Source organism: Mobula hypostoma, chromosome 4 (genome assembly GCF_963921235.1).
Source record: "Mobula hypostoma chromosome 4, sMobHyp1.1, whole genome shotgun sequence".
Lineage (NCBI taxonomy): Eukaryota > Metazoa > Chordata > Chondrichthyes > Myliobatiformes > Myliobatidae > Mobula > Mobula hypostoma.
In genome coordinates this window covers 37,628,635-37,653,363 of record NC_086100.1, presented here as the reverse complement: position 1 = coordinate 37,653,363, position 24,729 = coordinate 37,628,635, and the positions used below count along the sequence as shown (strand labels likewise).

The following is a 24,729-nucleotide window of genomic DNA, read 5'->3' as shown; positions in this document are numbered from 1 at the left end:
TTCATGGCTTTTACAAGGCTCGGAGCAAGAGAGAGACTGTGTGGCGTGCCACTCCCCACACAGACATTTTCGCAGTATTTTTCCCTTTATTTACAAGGTCGAATTGCGATCTCAACACTCAACCCGGCACAGATGGAAAGCATACTCGGGAGCAGATCTGACTGGTTTCGAACCCGGGAACCTCCGCTCCCGGGTCCGGCGCCGATATCGTTGCGCCACCAGCCAGCCCACCATTACGCAGTCCTAGGTCAGCAAATAATGGAAAGCCAAATAAAAGGATGCATTGCTGGGCTTAAGTGAAGAGTAGGACCTAGATCATGTAGAACATGGAGAAGGAATGTGGATAATCTTTAAATGGTCTGTAATACTTTGTACACACTTGCTTTGTTTTGCTCACATTGTTTATCATATGTCATACCTTTGTTCTTTTGCTTATTAATATCAATGTCAAAACTGAAAATTTAAATGGTAATTACTTTTGGGAGAACTAGCTTCATTATTCTAAATGGAATAATTATAACAGCTGTATATGGAGTCTTCATGTTTATCAATGCCTTTGCATGGTATTCACAATTCCACATAGCACTGAAAGGATATAATGCTATAATTTAAAATTAGAAATCATGCAATAATTAGAATAAAATGAAAGACAAAAAAACAATTTGATTATATTTTTATATGACTGTCAACAACAGCACACAGTGCGTTTTTCAAAATTTAACAGTCCATGTTTGAAAGTAAACCTTTACCATGGCACAATATAGTCTGCACTATGCAGGAATGTTTTAATACAATAATTTAATTCATCCATAGCCAAGTCTGACACTGTAGGCCAATGATAATGCACCTGTAATCAATAACAACCAGATAGGATTGACATATTTTGAAATACACATACTCTTAAGAAAGGAATTTCAAACTATTTACTTAACAGAATGCAGCAATATAGTATAAAACCATAGTCTGTTACAGGTGTAATTATCAGAACCAAAGTTAGAGGCACATTAATGAAAAATAACAATGTTTTTAAGACACTGACCTGTTTTGGAAGAAAATTGCCTTTTAATTTTCTTTCCCACCCTTCTTCATTCCTCCCACTTTACTCAGCAAGGCCAAGTATACCTTACTTTCTTGTAGTTAGTATAGTGAATTCAAGTAATGAGTCTGGAAAATTCATTGTACACTTTTCCAATTTGATCACATTTTTGTAAAATGATACTTTTTTTTTGCATTGGTTATTTCTCTCTGAACCCCTTGCCAAATTTGCCTTAATATTAATAATTTATATCTTTTTCTGTGTTACTTACCTTCCTACCCTAAAGTTTCCATATTTAATATATTTTTCCTTAAACTCTTTGGAGTGCAGGAATGTACACTCTATAATAGAGGTCGAAGGAGATGTTGCTTAATATTGCAATATACTGCTTGTCTGTATGTTTCTTCCTATAAAACAGAAACTTGTCACTAACAGACAACATTAGGTAACTACCATTTTTTTTTTCTGTTCCACAGATCTTCCTGTTGGAATTTGTTTATTTTTGCCTTTTTCTGTCTCTGCCAAATTTTGAAGTAATTGATACCTTGACAAGTTTGGTCTGACTCTGTCACAGAGATGTGCCAAACCCCTTCCCCATCTTTGCAATTTAAAATATTGTTTTCCCAATTTTCCAGTTTTGATGAAGAGCCCTTCATCTGAAACGTTTCTCTGTTTGTCTCCCCTCAATGCTGCTTGATCATTTTAGTATGTTCAGCTTTTTGTTTCTGTACTACATAATATCCTAAAATTCAATCTAACTCTAGCAAACCAAATTTAAAACCAATTTAAAGAAAATTATGGACAAATACTAACCTTTTCTTACTAATGAGCGCATTAGTACATGTAAAACAAATAATTAACTACTGAATTAACAAAGGTCTAAGCAAACTCCCAACAAATGAATTAACTCACCAATTATCACATAATGCTTACTTTAATGGAAGGGCATACTAACGAAGTGAATTCACAATCTCCACCTTGGCATTTGTTTCTTCAATGTATTCAACTTCTTTTCAACAAGATATGTAGTTTTGGAAATAGATTCTTCAAGAAACATGTCACAGTGCCCACCTAATTGTTTTTCTGCTTACATTCCCCTCCATATTCTTTCCCTTTCTCAAACTCTGCAATCTGACTGAAGATTTCCAGCAGGTTTTGAGGCATACTTTTCACAGTTTTCCCTGTTGCACAGTTATGGTTATGAGGGCTGTCTTTGGAATTCTCCCTTTCATCATTCCTGTAATGTCTACTTACACTTTCATCTTTCCAGTCCTTGGAGCTACTTTCATGTACATAGTCCTTGCCACAATCTCCACTTTTTCCAAAATCACATCTTCCATCTTTAATATTGGAACTAATTAACCCAGAAGCTTTCCTCTCATGGTGGTACTTATCACCTGATGAATGTGAATATTCTGTGCATGAAGACTCAGAGTAGTTCCTACTGCTTTTTTTGCACATTTTACTGATGCTTTCATTCCCAATTTCATATTCTTGACTCCACTTCCTAATTTTATCAAGATCATTTGATTTTTTGTCACACAATTCCCTACCTTTATCTGCTTTGTGCCTTTTGTCATGCTGATAATAACTATCTTGAGTTCTTGAGCTATATAAACAATTTCTGTTATCTTCAGACCTACCTTCAAGAGGATCTAAAATTTCAACTGATGATGAAGAAACTGAACCGTACCTTCTTTTCTCCATGATTTCTGACCACTGGTCAACTGAACTTTCATTTTTCTCCAGCAACTTTGCTACTTCCTGTTTCTGATTCAGAAAGGAAGCGGAAGTATCAGCTGGAGGAGTGTACCATTCTTTTTTATTGGTATGCATATGATGAATTTTCTCATCACATGAACTTTTACTTAAATGCCTCTTCTGACTACGTGAAGAACCTGAGCGTTTTCTTTGCCGTTTCTTTGTTGATTTGTGTTTTCTAGAACGCTCAGGTGAGGAAGATGAACTAGACCATGAAGACTCAGGTGAGTCAGATGAAGATGATGAAGTTGACTTCTTTCTTTTTTTCTTCATTCTAAATGGAAATATACAGATTATAAAATTGCCACGATACTGAATCAAATGCCAGAATTCTTTTAACCTCAATGTAGATTATTATTTCGAAAGCTAGATATTGCTAACTCAGAACCCAAGCCATTAAGTTTTGAATTAAGAGATTAGTTGCCACTAAAAGAACAGAACTTTCACTAAAAAATCTGTACTTCTGAGTAACTGTACACAAGTAATAACCATGTCACAATTAACTGTCATTTTAGAACAGGATTTGAATTATCAAATATCTCCAAGGTTATCAAGTTTTCAATCATAGAATCATTACTTCAATTAATTGAACATCATAGCAACAAAATGAGTATTCAAATGATTTCAATTTAAAATAATTTCAAAATAAGGTGGTTTACATACCCATAACTATTGGTAGAGAAGGACTATGCCCTTTGCTACTGGGTTTTATACATTATCAAAGGTAACACAAAGCTAGATAAAGTTGCTTTTCATCTAAAGGAAATGTACTATATCTCTGGGCCTTTGCAAGATGGCTTCTAAACAGCTCAATGTGAGAGTCCTTTTAAAAATAAGGTATAGACAAACAAATTGTGAAGTGAACCATTTCGTGTTTATCTAATTTTAAAACAAATCCTGCATTTTCGATTTCAAAGGCTTGTAAGGACAAAGGGCATAATTATTAATTATAAACATTCGTATCCTTTAGAGATAAATCTTTACATTGAAATCTACAAAAGACAGCCTAAGTTTCTGACCATCCACAGTGATCACCTGCATGCCAGCCAAAAAATGTAAAATTTTCACAAATTTTACATCCTACCTTTCCAGAGAAGTATTAGCTTCTCAGTTTCTTATACAGCATTGGACAACTCCATAAACTACACTCCTCTGAAAGTTACCTTTTTTCTTCTTTTAACAGTTTACGCAATTTCTCTGCACTTGATACTTCGATTTTTTTTGCCTCTTCTTTAGTTTCTTTTGTTTTTTTTTCAAGTGATTTCTTTTATACCCAGTCATCAAGAAATTGCGGCAAAATTGCATTCAGTTTTCAGTCAGCAACATCGTTGGTAACATTTGTTTTCAGAAAACCATATTAACAATAAAACCAAATTTAAATAGGAATAAAAATATTATAAATTGTATAATTGTTAAATAGAAGAGCATAAGAAACAACACATGAGCAATCAAAAAATGAATGAAAGCAGTGTATATAAAAGCAGTATGTAGAACAAGTTAAAACGTTTTGCAGAGAAAACAAAATCAAAGACAAAATAGGCAAATGAAAAAATTACCAATTTGAAAAGCCATAGAAAATTACAGGACAAGGTTTAAGTAGCAAAAAAGTAAACCAAGGAACAACAAAGCAAGGGAGTCATGGAGTATCACAAATGTGATTGTAATTATTTTAAACAAGTTTTTCCAGAATTTACCAAATGTGTTTTAGAAAACAAACCAAAATCACCGTGTATTACCAGTTGTTCCCCAATGACCAGAGTACAAACCAAGTTTGTGCCGCAGAATCCAGTTCAAATCAGGTTGGTGTGTAATAAATTTCAGCAGGCGTTGCCCCAGAGGGAAAATGCACACAAAGAAACAGATCAAGGAAAAAAAATCAGTATTGCAATAATTTTTTTTATATGCAACAAAACTATCAAACTAAAAATAACTTATGTAACATAGTACCAAAGATTTTACTAAGGCACAAAGCTGAATAATTATAGCAAAAGTACATAGCATGGAAATGTTTTGTCTTATTACTATATTAAAAAATATCACCAAATTAGCACACAAGTAAGTTATTGAGTTTTCTGGGGGGGGGACAGAGATATGTGAGTGACAATAAAGGGGCTTTACAACATCTGGGAAGCAGGATAATTAAATAAAATTATGTCATTACCAGCACTTTGCTTTATCAAAGTCTACTATGCAGAAACTGGTTGCTACCTTTCTATATTACAATGGTCATTATACTTAAAAAGATCTTTGATATCTTCAGGTGAATAAATGCACTATACAAATCTTAAATCTAAAGTTGAGTGAACACTTTTGATTTTCATACCTATACTGTCGAACTATCTAAAACATTGAGTATCTTTGGTTCTAAAGCATACGTGCATTCAGATACACAAGAAAATTAAGAAAATTTATCCACAACAACATAAGTATTTAAGATGGATATATCACAAAAAGCAACATTTTGCCTTTAATCAATGACACCACAAATAGCTTTAATCAATTTTCAGATGAAAATCAATGCAAAACCTGTCAACTACAAGGTAAAAAGGGCAAAACAGTACAAGATATAAAAGTGAAGTGCAAGCAAAGCATTGATTCTTTGCCTTTCCCAACATAAAATGTCATAATAATACTGTTTGATTACAATTCTTCTGCTGATACAGTTTTCTCAATTCATTTTGTTTTTCTGCTCCATATTATCAAAGGCAGAAAGGGATTTACAGAGATTATGCAGCTGAGCAAAACACTATAAAGTTCTTGTGTCACCTGTCCGCAAAAAATTAAATGAACTGGCTATCTAGATTGTTCTTAATCACAAATGTTAATCACTGTCCAAACTGATAGCCATATCAAATTTAGAAAACTGTGTAACACTTGAGAACATGTAGACCAAAGAAGCAATTTAATCTGGGAACACAAGAAAAAAATTAAAAGAGGATAGTACTTCAGGTTCCCACAAATTTTAATCGTGATCTTTATATTATGTTGAACATACTTCTGAAAAAATATTCTAAAACAAAGTTCCTCCAGCTTTAATATGCTAAGCACATTTCCTTGGTTTAAATGAACACAAGATTTGTAATTGGAATGGTACATCTTTTTATAACTGTACAAGTCACCATTTTCAAGAGACATTTTCATTCATAGTACCAAGGTAAAGACAAAGTTAAATGCACACTTCAACTAGTGATAACAATAATACTATCCAGAATCAATTATGCAGCTTCACTCTCCATTCTTCATAAAAATCATCCTGAATGATGATCAAGAAAAAATTTAATCAATGTGGCAATTTTTTTTCCAACTGGGAAACTCCCTATTCCCTCCCCCCCCCCATGAATAGCCCAAAAATGTTCAGGATTTCACTATATAGCACATCAAAGGCCTAAATTCCATATGTGACCATTCCATTTGTTTTAGTTGATAAATATATTAAATGGTCTTTTCTCACTGCATCTGGAAAAAGAACAGTGGTAACTTTTTATACTTAAGATAGTACTGAACTAAGTAAATCACCTGCATGCGTTTTCTTAACTTCTGTAAAGCCTCTTCAGCCTCACTGAAGGTTTCATCGAGATTCAGTGCTTTTTTATAGCAACTTTCAGCATTCACCAATTTTTCTTCTTCTTCTAACCTGTTAAAATATTTTAAAAGTAATCAGTTTATTTCCTGAACATAGGATATCATGAAGTGGTTGCTGATCCAGTGACAGTGAGTATGACACCACCTTCAAAATTAAGCTATCTTCAAAGACGCCAAAGCAAGCTAAACTCCATAGTATTAATGTTCTGAACAATTCCAAAAATGCTGAAATTGTCTGAACATTTTGTCACAAGGTATGCCAACAGTTATAGCTCACCTCTATCCATATCAAATTCCCAAAATTGCTGTAGCTTAAATGTAAACAATGCAACACTGGGATAGGATGGAAAATATATAATCAAAATACATTACTTAAAAATGGAGACTAATTGGTGTGGTGAAATCATCGCATCCACAAACCTGAATTTCACCATAAACAGCGTTTATAAGGTGGTTGAGAAGGCCTATGGAATGCTTGCTTTTATTAGTCGAGGCATTGAGTTCAAAAGTCAGGTTATGTTGTAACTTTATAAATCTCTGGTTAGGCCACATCTGGAGTATGGCGTACTGTTCTGGTTGTCCCACCAATGGAAGGATGTTGAAGCTTTGGAGGGGGAGCAGAGGAGGTTTACCAGGATTAGCCTCCACTCCAGGAAAAAGAACCCAAGTTTACCCAGCCTCTCATGATGTGCTATCACAAGAGGCTGGATAAACTTGGGTTGTTTTTCACAGAGCGAAGGCTGGGGGGAGATCTGACAGAGGTTTACAAGATTATGAGAGGCATATAGATGGAGTGGACAGAGAGTATCTATTTCCCAGTGTTGATATGTCTAATACCAGAGGACATGCATTGAAGGTGAGAGAGGATATGTTCAAAGGGGATATGAGGTATCAGTTTTTTACTCAGTCGTGGATGTCTGAAATGTGCTGTCTGGTATGATGGTAGAGGCAAATACATTAGAGGCTTTTAAGAGACGTTTGGATAGGTACATGGATGTAAGGAAAATGGAGGGATATGGACATGGTATAGGTAGGAAAGATTAGTGTTTGGGAAAGATCTGTTTTTGAGCTGGTTCAGCACAACACTGTGGGCCAAATGGCCTGTTCTGTGCTATTCTCCTCTATGCAATCTATGTATTTAATAAAACAGAGTAATCTATGGTACCTAAAACTTATCAACCATAACATTCAATATTGAATACAATAAGTTCACACTCACTGGCCTCCTCTTTCCACCAGAGTCTGACAGAGATATTTCTTTGCATTCCTATGTGTTGGACAGGTTTCTAAGGCCAAGTCAAAGTCAGAAATAGCTTTGCTTAGACTTCCTTTTGTTGCATAGCTAAAATAAATAGGGAAACAAATGTTACTGAGATCCAACACACACTGTATTTACTTAATTATTTACAGTTAGTAATCTCCTGAATGAAATTGAAACATTAAAAATAGTCATGGAGAAATATTTAAACCGCTCACATTATCATGGAAAAATATAATGTAAATGACAAAGGGTTTAAGCAAAATTAACATCTTCAAATTAAATGTTTGAGCAAAACATAATCCTTTCAAACGGAAAACAAAATTTGATTTACAAATAATGTGGAAATTGATTGTAGAACTTCATACCCCTTAGATCTTGAATAAACAAACAACCAAACTGTAATACTGCATGAACATAAAACAAAGGAGTCGGCCAAATGGCTGATCCTGTGCTTGAAGCTACTTTTTGTCTGATCCCCATATTCTTTGATTCTCTCAGTCCTAAAAATTATCTTGAGTATATTCAATGACTGGGCACTCAAAGCTTTCCAAAGGAAGGGAATTTATGAAATTTAGAACTTGGTTTAAAGTGAACATCTGGTGCTGGGTAAGAAGACGCAATGAGTCCATAAAGTGATATAGACATGCTTAGCAGAAAATGTCAAAAGAACTTTAAGAATCCAGAATAATCAACCCCTTAACCAGATTTACCACTGTCTTTTGGGCTTTCCAACAAATATTAAGAGCTAGAGGAAAGTCTTTCAACAATTACTCCATCAATCTCTCTCAGGAATTTCCAAGTCATGGTGAAATCACCTGCCACTCAATAAAGCTCGATCTTGACCTCTCTGTCTGGGACAATTTCTTCATTCCAGGAAACCTGTACAGAAGGATGGGTTGCACCTGAACTGGAAAGGGACCAATATCCTGGCGGGCAGGTTTGCTAGAGCTGTTGGGGAGGGTTTAATCTAGTTTGGCGGGGGGGTGGGAATCAGAATGTGAGGGCAGAGATTAGGGTAGAAGGACAAGGGCATGATGCTATGTGTTCTGAGTTGGTGAGGAAGGACAGGCAGGGGACAAAACATAAATGTAGCCAGTTAGAGGGGTTGAAATGTGTCTATTTCAACGCTAGGAGTACAGGTGTTCCCCGCTTTTCGAACATTCGCTTTACGAAACCTCACTGTTACAAAAGACCTACATTAGTTACTTGTTTTTGCTAACAGAAGGTGTTTTCACTGTTACGAAAAAAGGCAGCGTGCGAAAAAAGCAGCACACGCCCCGAGCAGCCAAGCTCCTCCCCCGGAACTGCATTCTAGCCAGCATTGTTTAAACACATGCCTGTGAGCAGCCGTTAGCAAGTTGTAAGGTATCGGAAAAGTCTAAAGGAGCTCGTAAGGGTGTTACACTTAGCGTAAAACTAGTCATAACTAAGTGTTTCGATCGTGGTGAACGAAGTAAGGACAAAGTGAGTTTGGCTTGTGGAAGTTGACGAAGATGATGTTGAAGAGGTTTTGGCATCCCATGACCAAGAACTGATAGATGAAGAGCTGATGCAATTGGAAGAGGAAAGGATAACAATCGAAACCGAATGCAGTAGCGAACGGACCAAAAGTGAAGCCGTCCAGGAACTGAACGTGAAGCAACTGCGTGAGATTTTCGCTGCAATGATAAAGTACGACTTTAATTTTGAAAGGGTACGTCAGTTTAGGGCATATTTGCAAGATGGTTTGAGTGCTTACAGAGAACTGTATGATAGAAAAATGCGCAAGGCTAGGCAGTCAAGCAAGCCTTCCACATCAGCCACAGCAGATGACGAACCTCAACCTTCGACATCGAGGCAGGCAGACATAGAAGAAGATAATGACCTGCCTGCCCTGATGGAAACAGACGACGACGAGATGACACCTCAGTGTCCCACCACCCCAACCCCCGGGCCGTGGACCGATACTATGACGTGGAGGATGCAGCAGTAGCCGGGACGCACCCAGCACATCTTTAAGAAAAAAGCCTAAATAAACAAGCTAGTTAATTAGGTGATGTGAGGCACGTAAATGTCGGCCCAGATCAGAGGCGACGCAATCGGCAATCACCTCTGATCTGGGCCGACATTTACGTGCCGGGCAGCACCTAATTAATTAGCTTGTTTATTTTGGCTTTTTTCTTAAAGATGTGCTGGGTATATCCCGGGCACCGCTGTACCCCTGCATGCTTCGCGGATCGGTATCGGTCGGCGGCTGGAGGGTGGGGGCCACTGCACCACTATCCTCCGACGACTCAGCCTAACACACCATCATCAGTGTGCTCGGCGCTGTCTTCCCAATTCCAGTAAGTGAAACTACACTGTACATACACTATTTTTACTTTATATAGGCTGTGTATTTTTATGTGTTATTTGATATGATTTGGCAGCTTCATAGTTTAAAGGTTACTGGAGAGAGTGTTTCTGCTGAGAGTGCTTGCGTGAGATTTTCGCTACGGAGAACAGTGCGGCAATGATTGTAGAAATGTATTTCTACTTTATATAGGCTGTGTATTTATCATATCATTCCTGCTTTTACTATATGTTATTTTAGGTTTCATGTGTTATTTGGCATGATTTGGTAGGTTATTTTTGGGTATGCAAACGCTCACAACTTTTTCCCATATAAATAAATGGTAATTGCTTCTTCACTTTACAACATTCCAGCTTACGAACTGTTTCATAGGAACGCTCTACCTTCGGATGGCGAGGGAAACCTGTATTAGGAATAAAGGGGATGAACTTAGAACATGGATCAGTACGTGGAACTATGATGTTGTGGCCATTACTGAAACTTGGCTGGAGGAAGGGCAGGATTGGCTGATGCAGGTACCAGGGTTTAGGGTGTTTTAAAAGGAATAGGATGGGAGGTAGAAAAGGGGGTGTGGAGTAGCATTACTGGTCAGGGATAGTATCACGGCTATAGAAAGGGAAGACACTGCAGAGAGTGTCTACTGAGTCGGTGTGGGTGGAAGTCAGAAACAGGAAGGGATCAATCACTGTGCTGGGAGTAGTCTATAGGCCCCCAAATAGCCCTCGGGACACCAAGGAGCAGATAAGCAGGCAGATTTTAGAATGGTGCAGGAAATACAGGGTTGTAGTTATGGGTGATTTCAACTTCCCTCATATTGACTGGCACCTCCTGACTGCAAGGGGGATAGATGGGGCTGAATTTGTCAGGTGTGTTCAAGAAGGATTCCTGACAGAGTATGTGGACCAGTCGACGAGAGGAGAGGCCATACTGGATCGAGTTCTGGATAATGAACCTGGTCAGGTGGCAGACTTCTTGGTGGGGGAGCATTTTGGTGAGAGTGACCACAACTCCCTTCGCATCAGCATAGCTATGGAAAAGGATAAAAACAGACAAAATGGGAAAGTGCTTAACTGGGAAGGGCTAACTATGAAGGGATGGGGCAGGAACTAGTGAGAGTAAATTGAAACAGATGTTCAAGCGTGAAAGCACAGAAGTAATGTGGAGGAAGTTTAGGGGCCACTTGTGTTGGGTTCAGGATAGGTTTGTCCCACTGAGACAAGGAAAAAATGGTAGGAAAAGGGAGAAAATGGTAGAAAATGGTAGAAAAATGGTAGGAAAACGCCATAAGGCGTTTTATGGGTATGTGAAAAACAGATGGATGACAAGAATGAAGGTGGGGCTGCCAAAGGATAAAGAAGGCAACATGTGCCTGGAGGCGGAGGAGGTTGGGGAGGTACTAAATGAATACTTTGCTTCAGTATTCACAAGTGAAAAGGACCTTGATCAGGGTGAGGTCGAAATAGAACAGGCCTGTGTGCTGGACAATGTGGAGATTAAGGAAGAAGTAGTGTTGAATCATCTTAAAAACATCAAGATTGATAAGTCCCCAGGGCTGGATGTGATATACCCCAGGTTGCTGTGGGGAGTGAGAGAAGAGATCGCTGGAGCAGTAGCTTTGATCTTTGAATCCTCTTTGGCTGCAGGGGAGGTGCCGGAGGATTGGAGAATGGCAAATGTAGTTCCCTTGTTTAAAAAAGGTAATAGGGAGAATCCTGGGAACTATAGACTGGTGAGTCTAACGTCGGTGGTCTGCAAACTACCAGAAAGGATTTTTAAGAATAGTATCTACGTAGGGCGGTAGATGTGGTCTACATGGATTTTAGCAAGGCATTTGACAAGGGCCCCCACAAGAGACTCATCCAAAAAGTCATGAGGCGTGGGATCAGTGGAACCTTGGCTGTTTGGATAAATAATTGGCTTAAAGGAAAAAAAGCAGAGGGTAGCAGTGGAAGGAAAGTATTCTGCCTGGAGGTCAGTGACTAGTGGAGTGCTGCAAGGATCTGTCCTGGGACCCCTGCTCTTTGTGATTTTTATAAATGACCTGGATGAAGAGGCAGAAGGATGGGTCAGTAAGTTTGTGGATGACACGAAGATGGGAGGAGTTGTGGATGGACCTGTAGGTTGTCGAAGGTTACAAGAGGATATTGACAGGATGCAGAGTTGGGCAGAAAAATGGCAGATGGAGTTCAATCCAGATAAGTGTGAGGTGATGCATTTTAGAAGGACAAACCAGAAGGCTGAATACAGGGTTAAAGGTCGGTTACTTAAGAGTGTGGTGAACAGAGAGATCTTGAGGTTCAAATCCATACATCCCTGAAGGTCGCTGCACAGGTTGATAGGATAGTTAAGAAGGCCTATGGGATGCTAGGCTTCATTAATAGGTGGATTGAGTTCAAAAGTAGAGGTTATGTTGCAACTCTACAAATCTCTGGTGAGACCACACTTAAGAGTATTGTGTTCAGTTCTGGTCACCTCATTACAGGAAGGATGTGGAAGCTATGGAGAGGGTGCAGAGATTTACCAGGATGTTGCCTGGATTGGAAAACAAGTCTTATGAGGCCAGGTTAGCAGAGATGGGACTTTTCTCTTTGGAGTGTAGAAGGATGAGAGGGGACTTGATAGAGGTCTACAAGATTATGAGAGGCATATATAGGGTGGATAGCCAGTACCTGTTTCCCAGGGTACGAATAGCAAACACTAGAGGGCACATATACAAAGTTAAGGGATGGAAGTTTAGGGGAGACATCAGGGGCAAGTTTTTACACAAAGGGTTATGGGTGCCTGGAATGACTTGCCAGGGATGGTGGTGGAGGCTAAAACATTAGGGGTATTTAAGAGCCTCCTGGACAGGCACATGGATGAAAGAAAAATAGAGGGTTACGGGGTAGTGTGGGTTTAGTACGTTTTCTTAAAAGGCACAACATCGAGGGCCGAAAGGCCTGTACTGTGCTGTAGTATACTAGTGTCTAGTGTCTACAGATGTCAGGGGTAAGTTTCTTACGCCAAGAGTGGTGAGTGCGTGCAATGGCCTGCCAGCGGCTGTGGTGGAGGCGGAAATGGTAGGGTCTTTTAAGAGACTCCTGGAAAGGTACATGGGGCTTGGAAAAATAGGAGGCTGTGGGTAAGCCTTGGTAGTCCTAAGGTAAGGACATGTTTGGCACAGGTTTGTGGGCCGAAGGGCCTGTATTGTGCTGTAGGTTTTGTACGTTTCTTCTACGTTTCTACGAAACAGCACAGTAATTTAAACAGCATTGAGCCAAAGGGTATAATTTCCTCTAGATGGAGATCCTGAATGTTACAAGCAAGACTTGCTGACTCATCTATTCAAACTCTCTTTCCATTTAAGTTTTGCATTTGGAATTGCTTTGTACACTTGGAAGTTCTCTTTTACACCTCATCAACACAAGATTCCTCTGATTTTTGAACTACTAGTAAAGGACTTTTTTTCTATTTTGACAAAATGAGTAACCTCATATTTTCCTCTTTCACTTGCAGAGATCACTTTATGGACTCACTGTGCCTTCCCACAGTTCACTTTCCAACCCAGGCACTGGATATTCCCTGTGCCCTATCCTTCCCTCCTTTACCCACTATGCATTAAAATTAATTTGTTTTTTTCTCTTCCCAATTCTTATGAAGAGTCTTGAATCTGAAATGTTAACTTTGTTTCCTTTTTCACAGACATTGCCTGATCTGCTGTTTACAAACTTTTGTTTTTATTGTGGATCCTTTCTTCTTGCTTTTCACTGTTACTCTTCTTCAGCTGGAAAATGATCCCTGCTAACATAGCTCTTCATATAACCCTCCGCTGAGTGATTGGAATCATACCTGACACAAAGGAAAATGGTTGTGATGGTTGGAGGTCAATCATCTTATCCTCAGGACTTCACTGCAGGAGCTACTTAGGGAAGTGTCCTAGGACCAACCATCTTCAACCTTCCTTCCATTATAAGGTCAGAAGTAAGGATGTTCGCAGATGACTGCACAATGTTCTGCACCATTTGGGACTCCTCAGATAGTGAAGTAGTTCATACCCAAATGAAGCAGGACCTAGACAATATCCAGGCTTGGGCTGACAAGTGGCAAGTAACATTCGAGCCACATAAGTGCCAGGCAATGACCATCTCCAACAAGGGACGCCCTAACCATTGTTCCTTGACATTCAGTGACATCACCATCACTACTATCCTACTATCACCATCCTGGGGCGGAGGGGGGGGGTGTTACCATTGACAGGAAACTGAACTGGTCTAGCCATATAAACACCATGGCTACCACAGCAGGTCAAAGGCTAGGAATCCTGCGGCGTGTAACTCACCTCCTGACTCCCCAAAACCCGTCCACCATCTACAAGGCTCAGGTCAGGAGTGTAATGGAATACTCGCTATTCGCCTGAATGAGTGCAGCTCCATCAACACAGGAAGCTTGACACCATCCAGTACAAGGTAACCCACTTGATTGGTATCCCTTCCACAAGCATCCAATCCCTCCACCATTGGACAAACAATTGTAGCAATGCATACTATCTCCAAGATGCACTGCAACAACACACCAAAGTTCCTAAGGTAGCATCTTCCAGACCTACGACTACTACCATCTAGAAAGACAAGAACTGTAGATACCTGGGAACATCACCACTTGGAAATCCCCCTCCAAGTCACTCACCATCCTGACTTGGAAGCGTATCGCCATTCCTTCATTGTCACTGGGTCAAAATCATGAAATTTTCTCCCTAACAGCACTGTGGGTGTACCTACACATCAGGGACTGCAGCAGTTCAAGAAAGCAGCTCATCACCACCTTCTCAAGGGCAACAAGGGATGGACAATAAATGCTGGCTTAGCTGGTGATGTTCACATCCCATAAATGAATAAATTAAAAGAACTCTTTATATTGTCCCAGTTGGCCACTCAAGTGAAGCCTAGAACAAGTGAACTGCTAAACCATGTGATCCTTACAGCAGAGCCCAACATCATTTACTACCTTTGTACATACTGCAAATAGAAGCATTTAGATTTCTAGGCTCATTAAAACAGAGCCATAAAAGCCAACTGTGAAATTCTGAGTGTTACTCTGATTCAAGAGGTTAACTTATTGCATTGCTTGGGCAACACCATTTGGTATGTTTATCCTCGTAGAGAGACCTATGCCCATAATACTAAAAAAAAATTAAGAGTGTTAAGATCGGCATGGCCAATTAAGGGCTTCTGCAATTACTTACAATCTCTCATATACTTACAGAGCACCACGAGCCACAAGAGCTTCAACATTATTGCTGTCAATTTCTAAAGCTTTGTTATACTCGTTCATAGCATCAACATGGTGTCCTGCTTTAAAATGGTCCACCCCAGCCTTGACACTGTGGGCAATAAGCATAAGTTCAATTCAATATGCATATATTCAGTAACATGATTCAAATAAATTGGTATGTTGATATATTTCATTAGCAACATTTTATTGAAAATACTCATGCAAGTAAATAAAATTCATGACTAAGGTATCTATTCATTATTTTAAAACTATATTATTGGAGATTAGAATTTACTTTTAGGATATGCTAAATCAAAAGGACACTGAAACTAGCCTTCATCTGTTCTCTCTTACCCTCACAGTTATATGCAAGAGGTTTTATGAGATTACTCTGAAGAGAAGTAAGAACACACCTCCTGGACAATATCAATCCCCCAAACAACATTTAATATCAAACAATCCAAATCAACCAAAATTTAAAACTGCAATTCATAACTTATTTAAAAATACCCTCCTCCGTTATTAACAATTTAATCTTTTTTTAAATAAATGTGACAAATGCATAGAGTTTAAGACAAATAAATTTGTAACATTATGAAGCTAGAGTTGTTTGAAGTTCACTATGCCCAGTTAAGAAATTGCACAAGTAGATTTTTTTTTGATAATACACTTGCTCTTGGGTGGCTTTTTGTCAGATGTCCTTACATACTATAAGAGATAATCAATAGTACATTTTAAATATGATTGCTTTATTACTTATTTGGCTATAAACAATTGAAAAATTATGTAGTCAAAAGAAGAGCTTATAGAAGTTTGTATCTGCTTTCCTTGTGAGCAATCAATCCACATAACACTTCTGATCAATAGGGTAAAATTACTACAATTCATCCTTTGGACTTTGAAGTTAATCAAACTGTAATTACATACCACTTTAATGCCCAAGATGCTGACTGTTTCTTCCTTAAGGCAGCAGCATAATCATCTCCTAAAAAATTTTTGCTGTAGGAGGAAGAAAAGAATCATTAAATTTCACATGGGAAAATTATGGAATGTTATTTTAGAATACTATCAGTATTCGTAAGACTATCTCAACAGTTTAGGTCAACTTGAATATCACTAACTGAAGTATAAATCAGCAAGAGTATTTTTACCTGTCATTTTAAGACTTTCAACTGTGGAATTATAATAAAAGTCACAAATTTATCTACTATAGCCCAACAGAATTATTGCAGAGCTCTTATACGGAACCAATATCTAGATAGAATAAGGACACTTTTAACCACTTGATACTTAAACTGAAATTTTACTTTCCTGCTCAATGGTTTTGGCTTTGCAGCAATTAGAAGGCACAGCATTAAAATATAAATAAACTGCAGATCCTGGAAATCTGAAATTAAAACAAGATGCCAGAAACATTCGCTAGGTGCTGCCTGACCTGATGAATATTTCCCACATTTTCTGTTCAATTTCGTATTTCCAGCATCTATATTTTGATGCAGGCAAGGGCAAAATGATGTCTGGTTTCTGTTTTATATCCAAGGCCGAATCACAAATGAAGTCTTAACTGACCTAGGGCACCAAAGAAGTTATGTTAGCAAAAAGCAAAACTTTAATATCTTAAAGTTCGAAAAGCTATTAGCAAGCCAATAGATTTTTCATATCACGTTCAAAGTAAATTTATTATCAAAGTACATATATGTCACCATACACAACACTGAGATTCATTTTCTTGTGGGCATACACAGGAAATCTAAGAAACACAATAGAAATCAATGAAAGATCTCACCAAAAGAACAAACAACCAATGTGCAAAACAAACTGAAAATAGAAGAAAGAAATAATAATAATAATAATGAATAAATAAGCAATAAATATTGAGAGCATAAGGTAAAGAGTCCTGTAAAGTGAGTCTATAGATTGTGGGAACAGTTCAGTGATAGGGTGAGTGAAATTATCCCCTCTGGTTCAAGAGCCTGATGATTGAGGGGTAATAACTGTTTCTGAACCTGGTGATGAGAGTTCTGAAGCTCCTGTACGTTCTTCCTGATGGCAGCAACAAGACAGCATGGTCTGGGTGGTGGGGGTCCATGACAACAGATGCTGCTTTCCTGCGACAGTGCACTGTGTAGATGTGCTCATTAGTAGAAAGGCCTTTACCAGTGATGGACTGGGCCATATCCATTACTTTTTGTAGGATTTTCCTTTCAGGTAGTGTTTCCATACTCATCTCATCTGGGAGCGAAGCCTTGTTCACATCTATATTGCTTGGTTTCAGTTTGTAAGATATATAATAGCATTCAACCCCTGCCACAGCTGTCAAGCTTCCTTCAGTGATGCAAGTTTGGTCCAGAATTTCCACTTAGCACATGAGATGACTTTCTGCAGATTTTACCTGGACCTCTTGTATCTTAGTTGGTCGTCACACCTGAATGCCACTGATCTGGCCCTCAGCAGATGGTGAATCTTATGGTTCATCCAGGGCCACTGGTTGGGTAAGTCTGAATGATTTTGTGGGGGCATACTCATCTGTGACTGTTTATAAAATCCGTGACAACCGTGGTGTATTCATTCAGATCCTCTGATAAGTTTTTGAAAATGGTTGAGTCCACTAACTTGAAACAATCCTGTAGCCACTCCTCTGCCTCCCATGACCATCTTTATGTTGTCCTTATCTCTGGAGCCTTGCTCTTTAGCCTCTACCTGTGCGCAGGTAGAAGAAGGACAGACAAGGTGATCAGATTACCCAAGGTGCAGTTCTAGGCATGGAACAGTATGTCGAGATTGTTGGGACCCCTGATGCTATATGCTGATGACAATTGGGCAGAGATTTCTTCAAACATGCCTGATTGAAGTCCTCGGCTACGATTTGAAATGCATCAGGGTAGGCACGTTGTCTCTTTACCAAAATTAAAACTATAAGAAGAATATTATTTAAATAGTATTTGTTGAATGTAGTGTGATGCAGATATCATAGCTTAGTGTCATAAGTCTAAAGCATTTTCTTATCAGCAGCACCGAACAACTCCTATATTAGATAGCTCATTGTTTATTTTTCCCCACACAGCAATACAACAGTGTATGCCTACCTGGTCAATGCGGGTGTGTTGATGCTAACTTCACCCAACCAAATGAGTACAAAGGACAAAGAATTCATTTCCATAAATACCTGCTGTCATCTTGCTATGCTATCTTTGTTGTTACATTGCTTACATAATTTCCAACATTTCACCAACATCAAAATAATTTAAGCATTGGTTTACAATTGTGTAAAAAAGGGAAATTTTATTACAGCATTACTAAATACAAGTTCAAAAGTTTCCAGCTTGGCAACTGAAGGTCAGATCACTTTATGTTGTAGTGTTTACATTCAGGGATGATTATGGACCTAGACTTACAGCATCATAGAACTACAGATTGGAGGAAATTACAGACATTACACAGGTAGAGATAACATCCTATGGGTATTTGGAAAAACAAGGATGTTTTATTTTAAATCCTGTTGTTGCTTAACCAGGAGCCGAGTGTTTTCAACAATGCTGCAGGGTGAGTTAGGATTTTCTTTGAGTGAGGGATGTGTCCAGATTTTGTTTCTTATTAAATGTCAAAACCTATTAAATGAAACACTAAATTCATTTATTTCATAATATTCTCCATTTTCCCCTAACGCAGTTCTTGAGCTGTTCGTGTTCCAGCACATACCTCTGGCATCTCCAACCTGGATGCTTTTAACATGGTCCAACTTCATCCATCTTCCATGTACTTCAAATTGTCCAAAATATAATCACTAATATTCTGCCCCATCTTCAACTGACTCCATGTTCTTCAACACACTTTAAATCTTTGCCTGCAGATTTCTCCAGCACCTCCCTCAAATCTGGTTGGACAACCTCAATTATTATTTTCCTCCCAAATTTTGCCTTCCATTTGACATGTCATTCACCCTACCAATGGCAGTAATGAAGTCCACTCTGAACCTATTTTTTGTCAAAGTCTTTCTTTCATCAACATATCTTAACAAATCCCTCCTTTACACCATTTGCAAAGTGTCTTAGACAATACGTCCTCTTAAAGGTGTCATAACCAAGTCTGATCTCATTTTGTGAACAAGACAGAATAAAAGTTTTAGTCACGTTGGATTCAAAAGTGAGAGTGTCAAACAACCGAAACTGAAAAATATCACAGCTTTTGTTACATCAGACATTTCATCTTTTGAAACTTGGTCTCAAAATATATTAATTCAAAAAATCTCACCTCTGTAATCCTCTCATCAGAGACGGTGAATCAATTTCACTGATTCCAAGTTTGCCCAATAAATATTCAACTGCTGATGGATTAGCAAATCCAAGTGTGTGGTGTAAAATTTTGTCATATGTTTCTGTAATATGATTATCCAGCGTTGAATTTCGCCTATGGGTAAGAAAGCAAAGGAGCTACAATGTTTAAAACCCAGAGCAAGAATCAGTTTGTGATACCAGAATAGAAAATTATGTCATCATCTGCTCCTATCGATCTGTAGTGAGGAGCAAATGATGGCAATTTGAAGAGCAGTAGTAAAGAAGCACATCACTTGGCTGTCACTTGGAAGAGATTTTAGAACAAATGTCACTACTGCCCTCATGGGTGGGTAAATGTAAAAGAAATCTGACTGAACTGTATAACAATACCCACATTTCATGTGTTTTGAAATGTCTTCAGAACATCAGGTTTTAAAAGGGTGAGGGAATCCAGAGTACTCTACATTACATCCACATTCATAATAAATCAAAAGAAGCTGGTCAAGATTTCTAAAGGAGCAATTTATAATCATTCAAGGAATGATAAAGCAGTGCACAAAGGAAAGTAGTAGTCTAATTTTCACATGGACATCTCCAGTTTCCTTTTTAAACCTGATAATTTAAAGAATCAAGTTATCCAATTATATACCAGACACATTTTCCAACAATTTTTTTCTAAATTATGGCCTTTCAAAACTAAGAAAGCTTGCTAGAAAGTTCAATTTTGTGCCATAAGATTGTGGCTCTTGCACAGCCAGTTTCTTTCAAATAACTTTCCACGTACACATGGGACAAAAGCTTCTCGGTCAGCCAGAACAGATCACCTTGGAGGATTATCATCAAGTTCATGGTACACACTGAATAATGATTTGCACCTCATCGAACAACAGTCCACTGTATACATTCTGAGAAAGGAAATGTCAAAAAGCCACACAAACAAGAAGTACTTTTTCACCATGATAAAAATAGGAGTAAATATTTCATGAAGAAAAACTGTCCCAATGGATTTTGCATCACCTCACCTCTGCATTATGAAGGTAGGGAGCACTCCAGTGGGGCTGACCTATGCTGTTAGATTAAATTTAACATGCAGTTCACTGGGTATGTTAAAGGTGAAAGTTGGTAAGTTCTTGGCAGGGCATCAAAGTTTAGGGGGAGAAGGCAGGAGAAAGGGTTGGAGGGAATAGTAAATCAGCCATGATGCAATGGCAGCTACAATCTCAAAGGACTGAATGGCCTCATTCTGCTCCTATATCTTATGGTGAAAATGTAAGCTTGTCTGTCAGAAAGAGCATCAAAAAATGACCCGACTCATACAGAAACTTTTGAAAGTGAGCATTTCAACTAATTAAATGATGCCAATAAATCCAGAGAAATTCTATAAATTCTGCATAAACTATAGAAGCCAAATTATAAATTAATAATCTCAAACTATATTTTGAATGGTACTTAGCATTGGAATTTAATGACAAATGCTTATATATTACGTTTTAGAAAAGGCTGCATCATATTCTAATTGTTAAGCTGCTTAAAATTTTTTCTACTTAGCCAGTCCCTTGAGGTCAAGGATGAGTTCTTTAAAATCCATGGGTGCCATTGTTGATTTTATGGAGGATGGGGAGAAGTGCCAGGTGATTAAAAAATGGTGAAATAAATGGGCAATGATATGGCAGAAAAATATGAGGTCTTCCACACTGGTACAAAAAACAGAAAAAGTGACTACAAGAGACTGAAGAAGGATCTATGTGCTCTTATATACGAATCACTGAAAATTAATATACAGACACAACATCAAGTCGTCACTTTTTATTGTCATTTCGACCATAACTGCTGGTACAGTACACAGTAAAAACGAGATGTCTTTCAGGACCATGGTGCTACATGAAACAATACAAAAGCTACATTGAACTACGTAAAACAACACAAAAACTACACTAGACTACAGACCTACCCAGAACTGCATAAAGTGCACAAAACAGTGCAAGCATTACGATAAATAATAAACAAGACAATAGGCACAGTAGAGGGCAGTAGGTTAGTGTCAGTCCAGGCTCTGGATATTGAGGAGTCTGATGGCTTGGGGGAAGAAACTGTTACGTAGTCTGGTCATGAGAGCCCGAATGCTTCGGGGCCTTTTGCCAGATGGCAGGAGGGAGATGAGTTTGTATGAGGGGTGCGTGGGGTCCTTCATAATGCTGTTTGCTTTGCGGATGCAGCGTGTGGTGTAAATGTCTGTAATGGCAGGAAGAGAGACCCCAATGATCTTCTCAGCTGACCTCACTATCCGCTGCAGGGTCTTGCGATCTGAGATGGTGCAATTTCCGAACCAGGCAATGATGCAGCTGCTCAGGATGCTCTCAATACAACCTCCGTAGAATGTGGCGAGGATGGGGGGTAAGAGATGGACTTTTCTCAGCCTTCACAGAAAGTAGTGACGCTGCTGGGCTTTCTTTGCTGTGGAGCTGGTGTTGAGGAACCAGGTGAGATTCTCCGCCAGGTGAACACCAAGAAATTTGGTGCTCTTAATGATTCTATGGAGGAGTCGTCAACATTCAGCGGAGAATGGTCGCTCCATGTCCTCCTGAAGTTAACAACCATCTCTTTTGTTAGACGCTACACCTCCTCTCTGTATGCTGACTCATCGTTCTTGCTGATGAGACCCACCACGGTCATGTCATCGACGAACTTGGTGATGTGGTTCAAGCTGTGTTTTGCAGCACAGTCATGGGTCAGCAGAGTGAACAGCAGTGGACTGAGCACACAGCTCTGGGGGGCCTCTGTGCTCAGTATGATGGTGTTGGAGATGCTGCTTCCAATCCGGACTGACTGAGGTCTCCCAGTCAGGAAGTCTACAATCCATTAGCAGCGGGAGGTGTTCAGGCCCAGTAGGCTCAGCTTCCCAATCAATTTCTGAGGATTGATTGTGTTGAATGCTGAACTGAAGTCTATGAACAGCATTCGAATGTATGTGTCCTTTTTGTCCAGGTGGAGGGTGCTAGCAATGGTGTCATCTGTTGAACATTTGGGACGGTACGCAAACTGCAGGGGGTCCAGTGAGGGGGGCAGCAGGGTCTTGATGTGCCTCATGACGAGCCTCTCGAAACACTTCATGATGATGGATGTGAGTGCAACGGGACGATAGTCGTTGAGGCAGGTCACTGAAGACCTCTTCAGCACGGGGACAATGGTGGTGGCCTTGAAGCATGTAGGAACGATGGCGCTGCTCAGGGAGATGTTGAAGATGTCAGTGAGAATATCTGCTAGCTGGTCTGCACATCCTCGAAGCACTCTGCCAGGAATATTGTCTAGTCCAGCAGCCTTCAGTGGGTTGACCCTGTACAGGGTTCTCCTCACATCGGCCACAGTCCCAATCATTTGGAGGAGGGGAGATCTTCCTCGCCGCCACGTCATTTTCCGCCTCAAAGTGAATGTAGAAGTTGTTCAGCACATCTAGGAGGCAGGCATCACCCACACGGGCAAGTGATGTTGTTCTGTAGTTGGTGATGTCCTGAATGCCCTTCCACATGCGCCGCTGTCCTGGAAGTGGCTGTGGATTCGCTGGATATGTGCACGCTTTGCCTCTCTGGTGGCCTGGGACAGTTTGGCCCTCACTGTTGTTAGGGCTGCCTTGTCGCCTGCTCTGAAGGCAGAGTCACGGGTCCTCAGCAGTGCACGCACCTCCGCTGTCATCCATGGCTTCTGGTTAGTGCGTGTAGTGATGGTCTTGGCCACAGTGAGGTCATCGATGCTCTTGCTGACGTAGCTAGTCACTGATGCTGTGTACTCCTCTAAGTTGCTAGAGTCGCCATCGGTTGCAGCCTCCCTGAACATGCGCCAGTCAGTGTGCTCAAAGCAGTCTTGAAGAGCAGAGATGGTTCCTGTTGGCCAGGTTTTCACCTGCTTCTGAACTGGTCTGAAGCACCTGATGAGCAGTCTGTATGCTGGGCTTAGCACAGCAGAGATGTGGTCTGAGTAACGGAGGTAGGGGTGGGGCTCTGCCCAGTACGCGTCGGGAATGTTTGTGTAAACAAGGTCCAACGCATTCTCCCCTCTTGTTGCAAAGTCCACATTCTGATGGAATCTGGGGAGAACTGACTTAAGGTTTGCGTGGTTAAAATCTCCGGCGACAATAAACAGTCCATCAGGGTGTGCGTTCTGCAGTTCGCTAATAGCCCCATACAGTTCACAGAGCGCCTCCTTAGCATTAGCGCTGGGGGGAATGTACACACCTACTATAAAGCCAGTGGTGAATTCCCGTGGTAAATAAAATGGTCTGCATCTAACAGTCACAAACTCCACTAGCAACGAGCGGTATCTGGAAACCAGCACGTTTATACCATGACAATTAATATGATAAGCGACTTGTTTTCCTGTACAGTAAGACAATTTGAGTACAAAAGTAATGAACTGTTATCCCAGTTACCGTATGTACATAGGACCCCAAACACGAGAATGTACAGTTGATGCTAGAAATCTGAATCAGCACACACAAAATGTTGGAGGAACTCAGCAGGTCAGCAGCATCTATGGAGAAAATGAACGGTTCAACATTTCATGCCTAGAAACTTCACAGGACCCCATACTGGAACATTGTGTTTGGTCTCCATGCTTAAGGATGTACTTGTAAATGAAAATGTCAAACAAAAGTGCACAAGACTAATTACTGGGATGAGGTTTGTCATATGACAATAGATTTATCAGACTGGTTTGCACTCCAGAGTTTAGAAGGATGAGAGACGATCTCAATGAAACATACAAAATCGTTAAGGAGCTTGACAAGGTAGATCCAGAGATGAACGTATCACCTGCTAGGGTGCCTAGAACCAGGAGGTACAGTATTAAAACAAGGGGCTGCCATTTAGAACAGAGAAGAAATTTCTTTAACCAGGCGATAGAAAATCTTTGGAATTCTCATTCAAGAGACCTTGTTGGTTCAATCATTGAAATACTTCACTGGAAAATAACAAACGCTTGGATATTAAAAGAATGAAGGGTTACTGTAGGCAGATAATGCTGAGGTAACCTACAAAGCAACATGAGAGGCCAAACAGCATTCTATTGTTGTTACTTATTATCTTTATACTTTAGCAATGATTTGGTGTTTAGTCTGAGAATGCTAATGTATTGAAGCATTGCCCAAATACTGTAATGTACATCAGCAGTGCAGTAGTGCAACAGTTAGCACAATTGCACTACAGTGTCAGTAATCATCGATCAGGCTCGATTCCACAGC

General features: G+C 39.5%; 1 protein-coding gene across 6 annotated transcripts in view; it reads right to left on the bottom strand.

Annotated features, from left to right (window-relative positions):
• Nucleotides 1-522: 522 nt before the first annotated feature.
• Nucleotides 523-24,729, bottom strand: part of ttc14 (tetratricopeptide repeat domain 14) — a 42,931-nt gene continuing 18,724 nt past the window's right edge. The window contains exons 6-12 of one of the 6 annotated variants that reach the window (XM_063045650.1): nt 19,474-19,629; nt 16,150-16,221; nt 15,212-15,331; nt 7,599-7,721; nt 6,314-6,431; nt 3,961-4,061; nt 523-3,071 (exon numbers count right to left, since the gene is read on the bottom strand). In XM_063045650.1, coding sequence (XP_062901720.1) covers nt 2,108-3,071; nt 3,961-4,061; nt 6,314-6,431; nt 7,599-7,721; nt 15,212-15,331; nt 16,150-16,221; nt 19,474-19,629 — 1,654 coding nt within the window. In that variant the 3' untranslated portion in view covers nt 523-2,107. The other 5 variants (XR_010017643.1, XM_063045651.1, XM_063045653.1 and 2 more) reach the window with 5 other exon arrangements.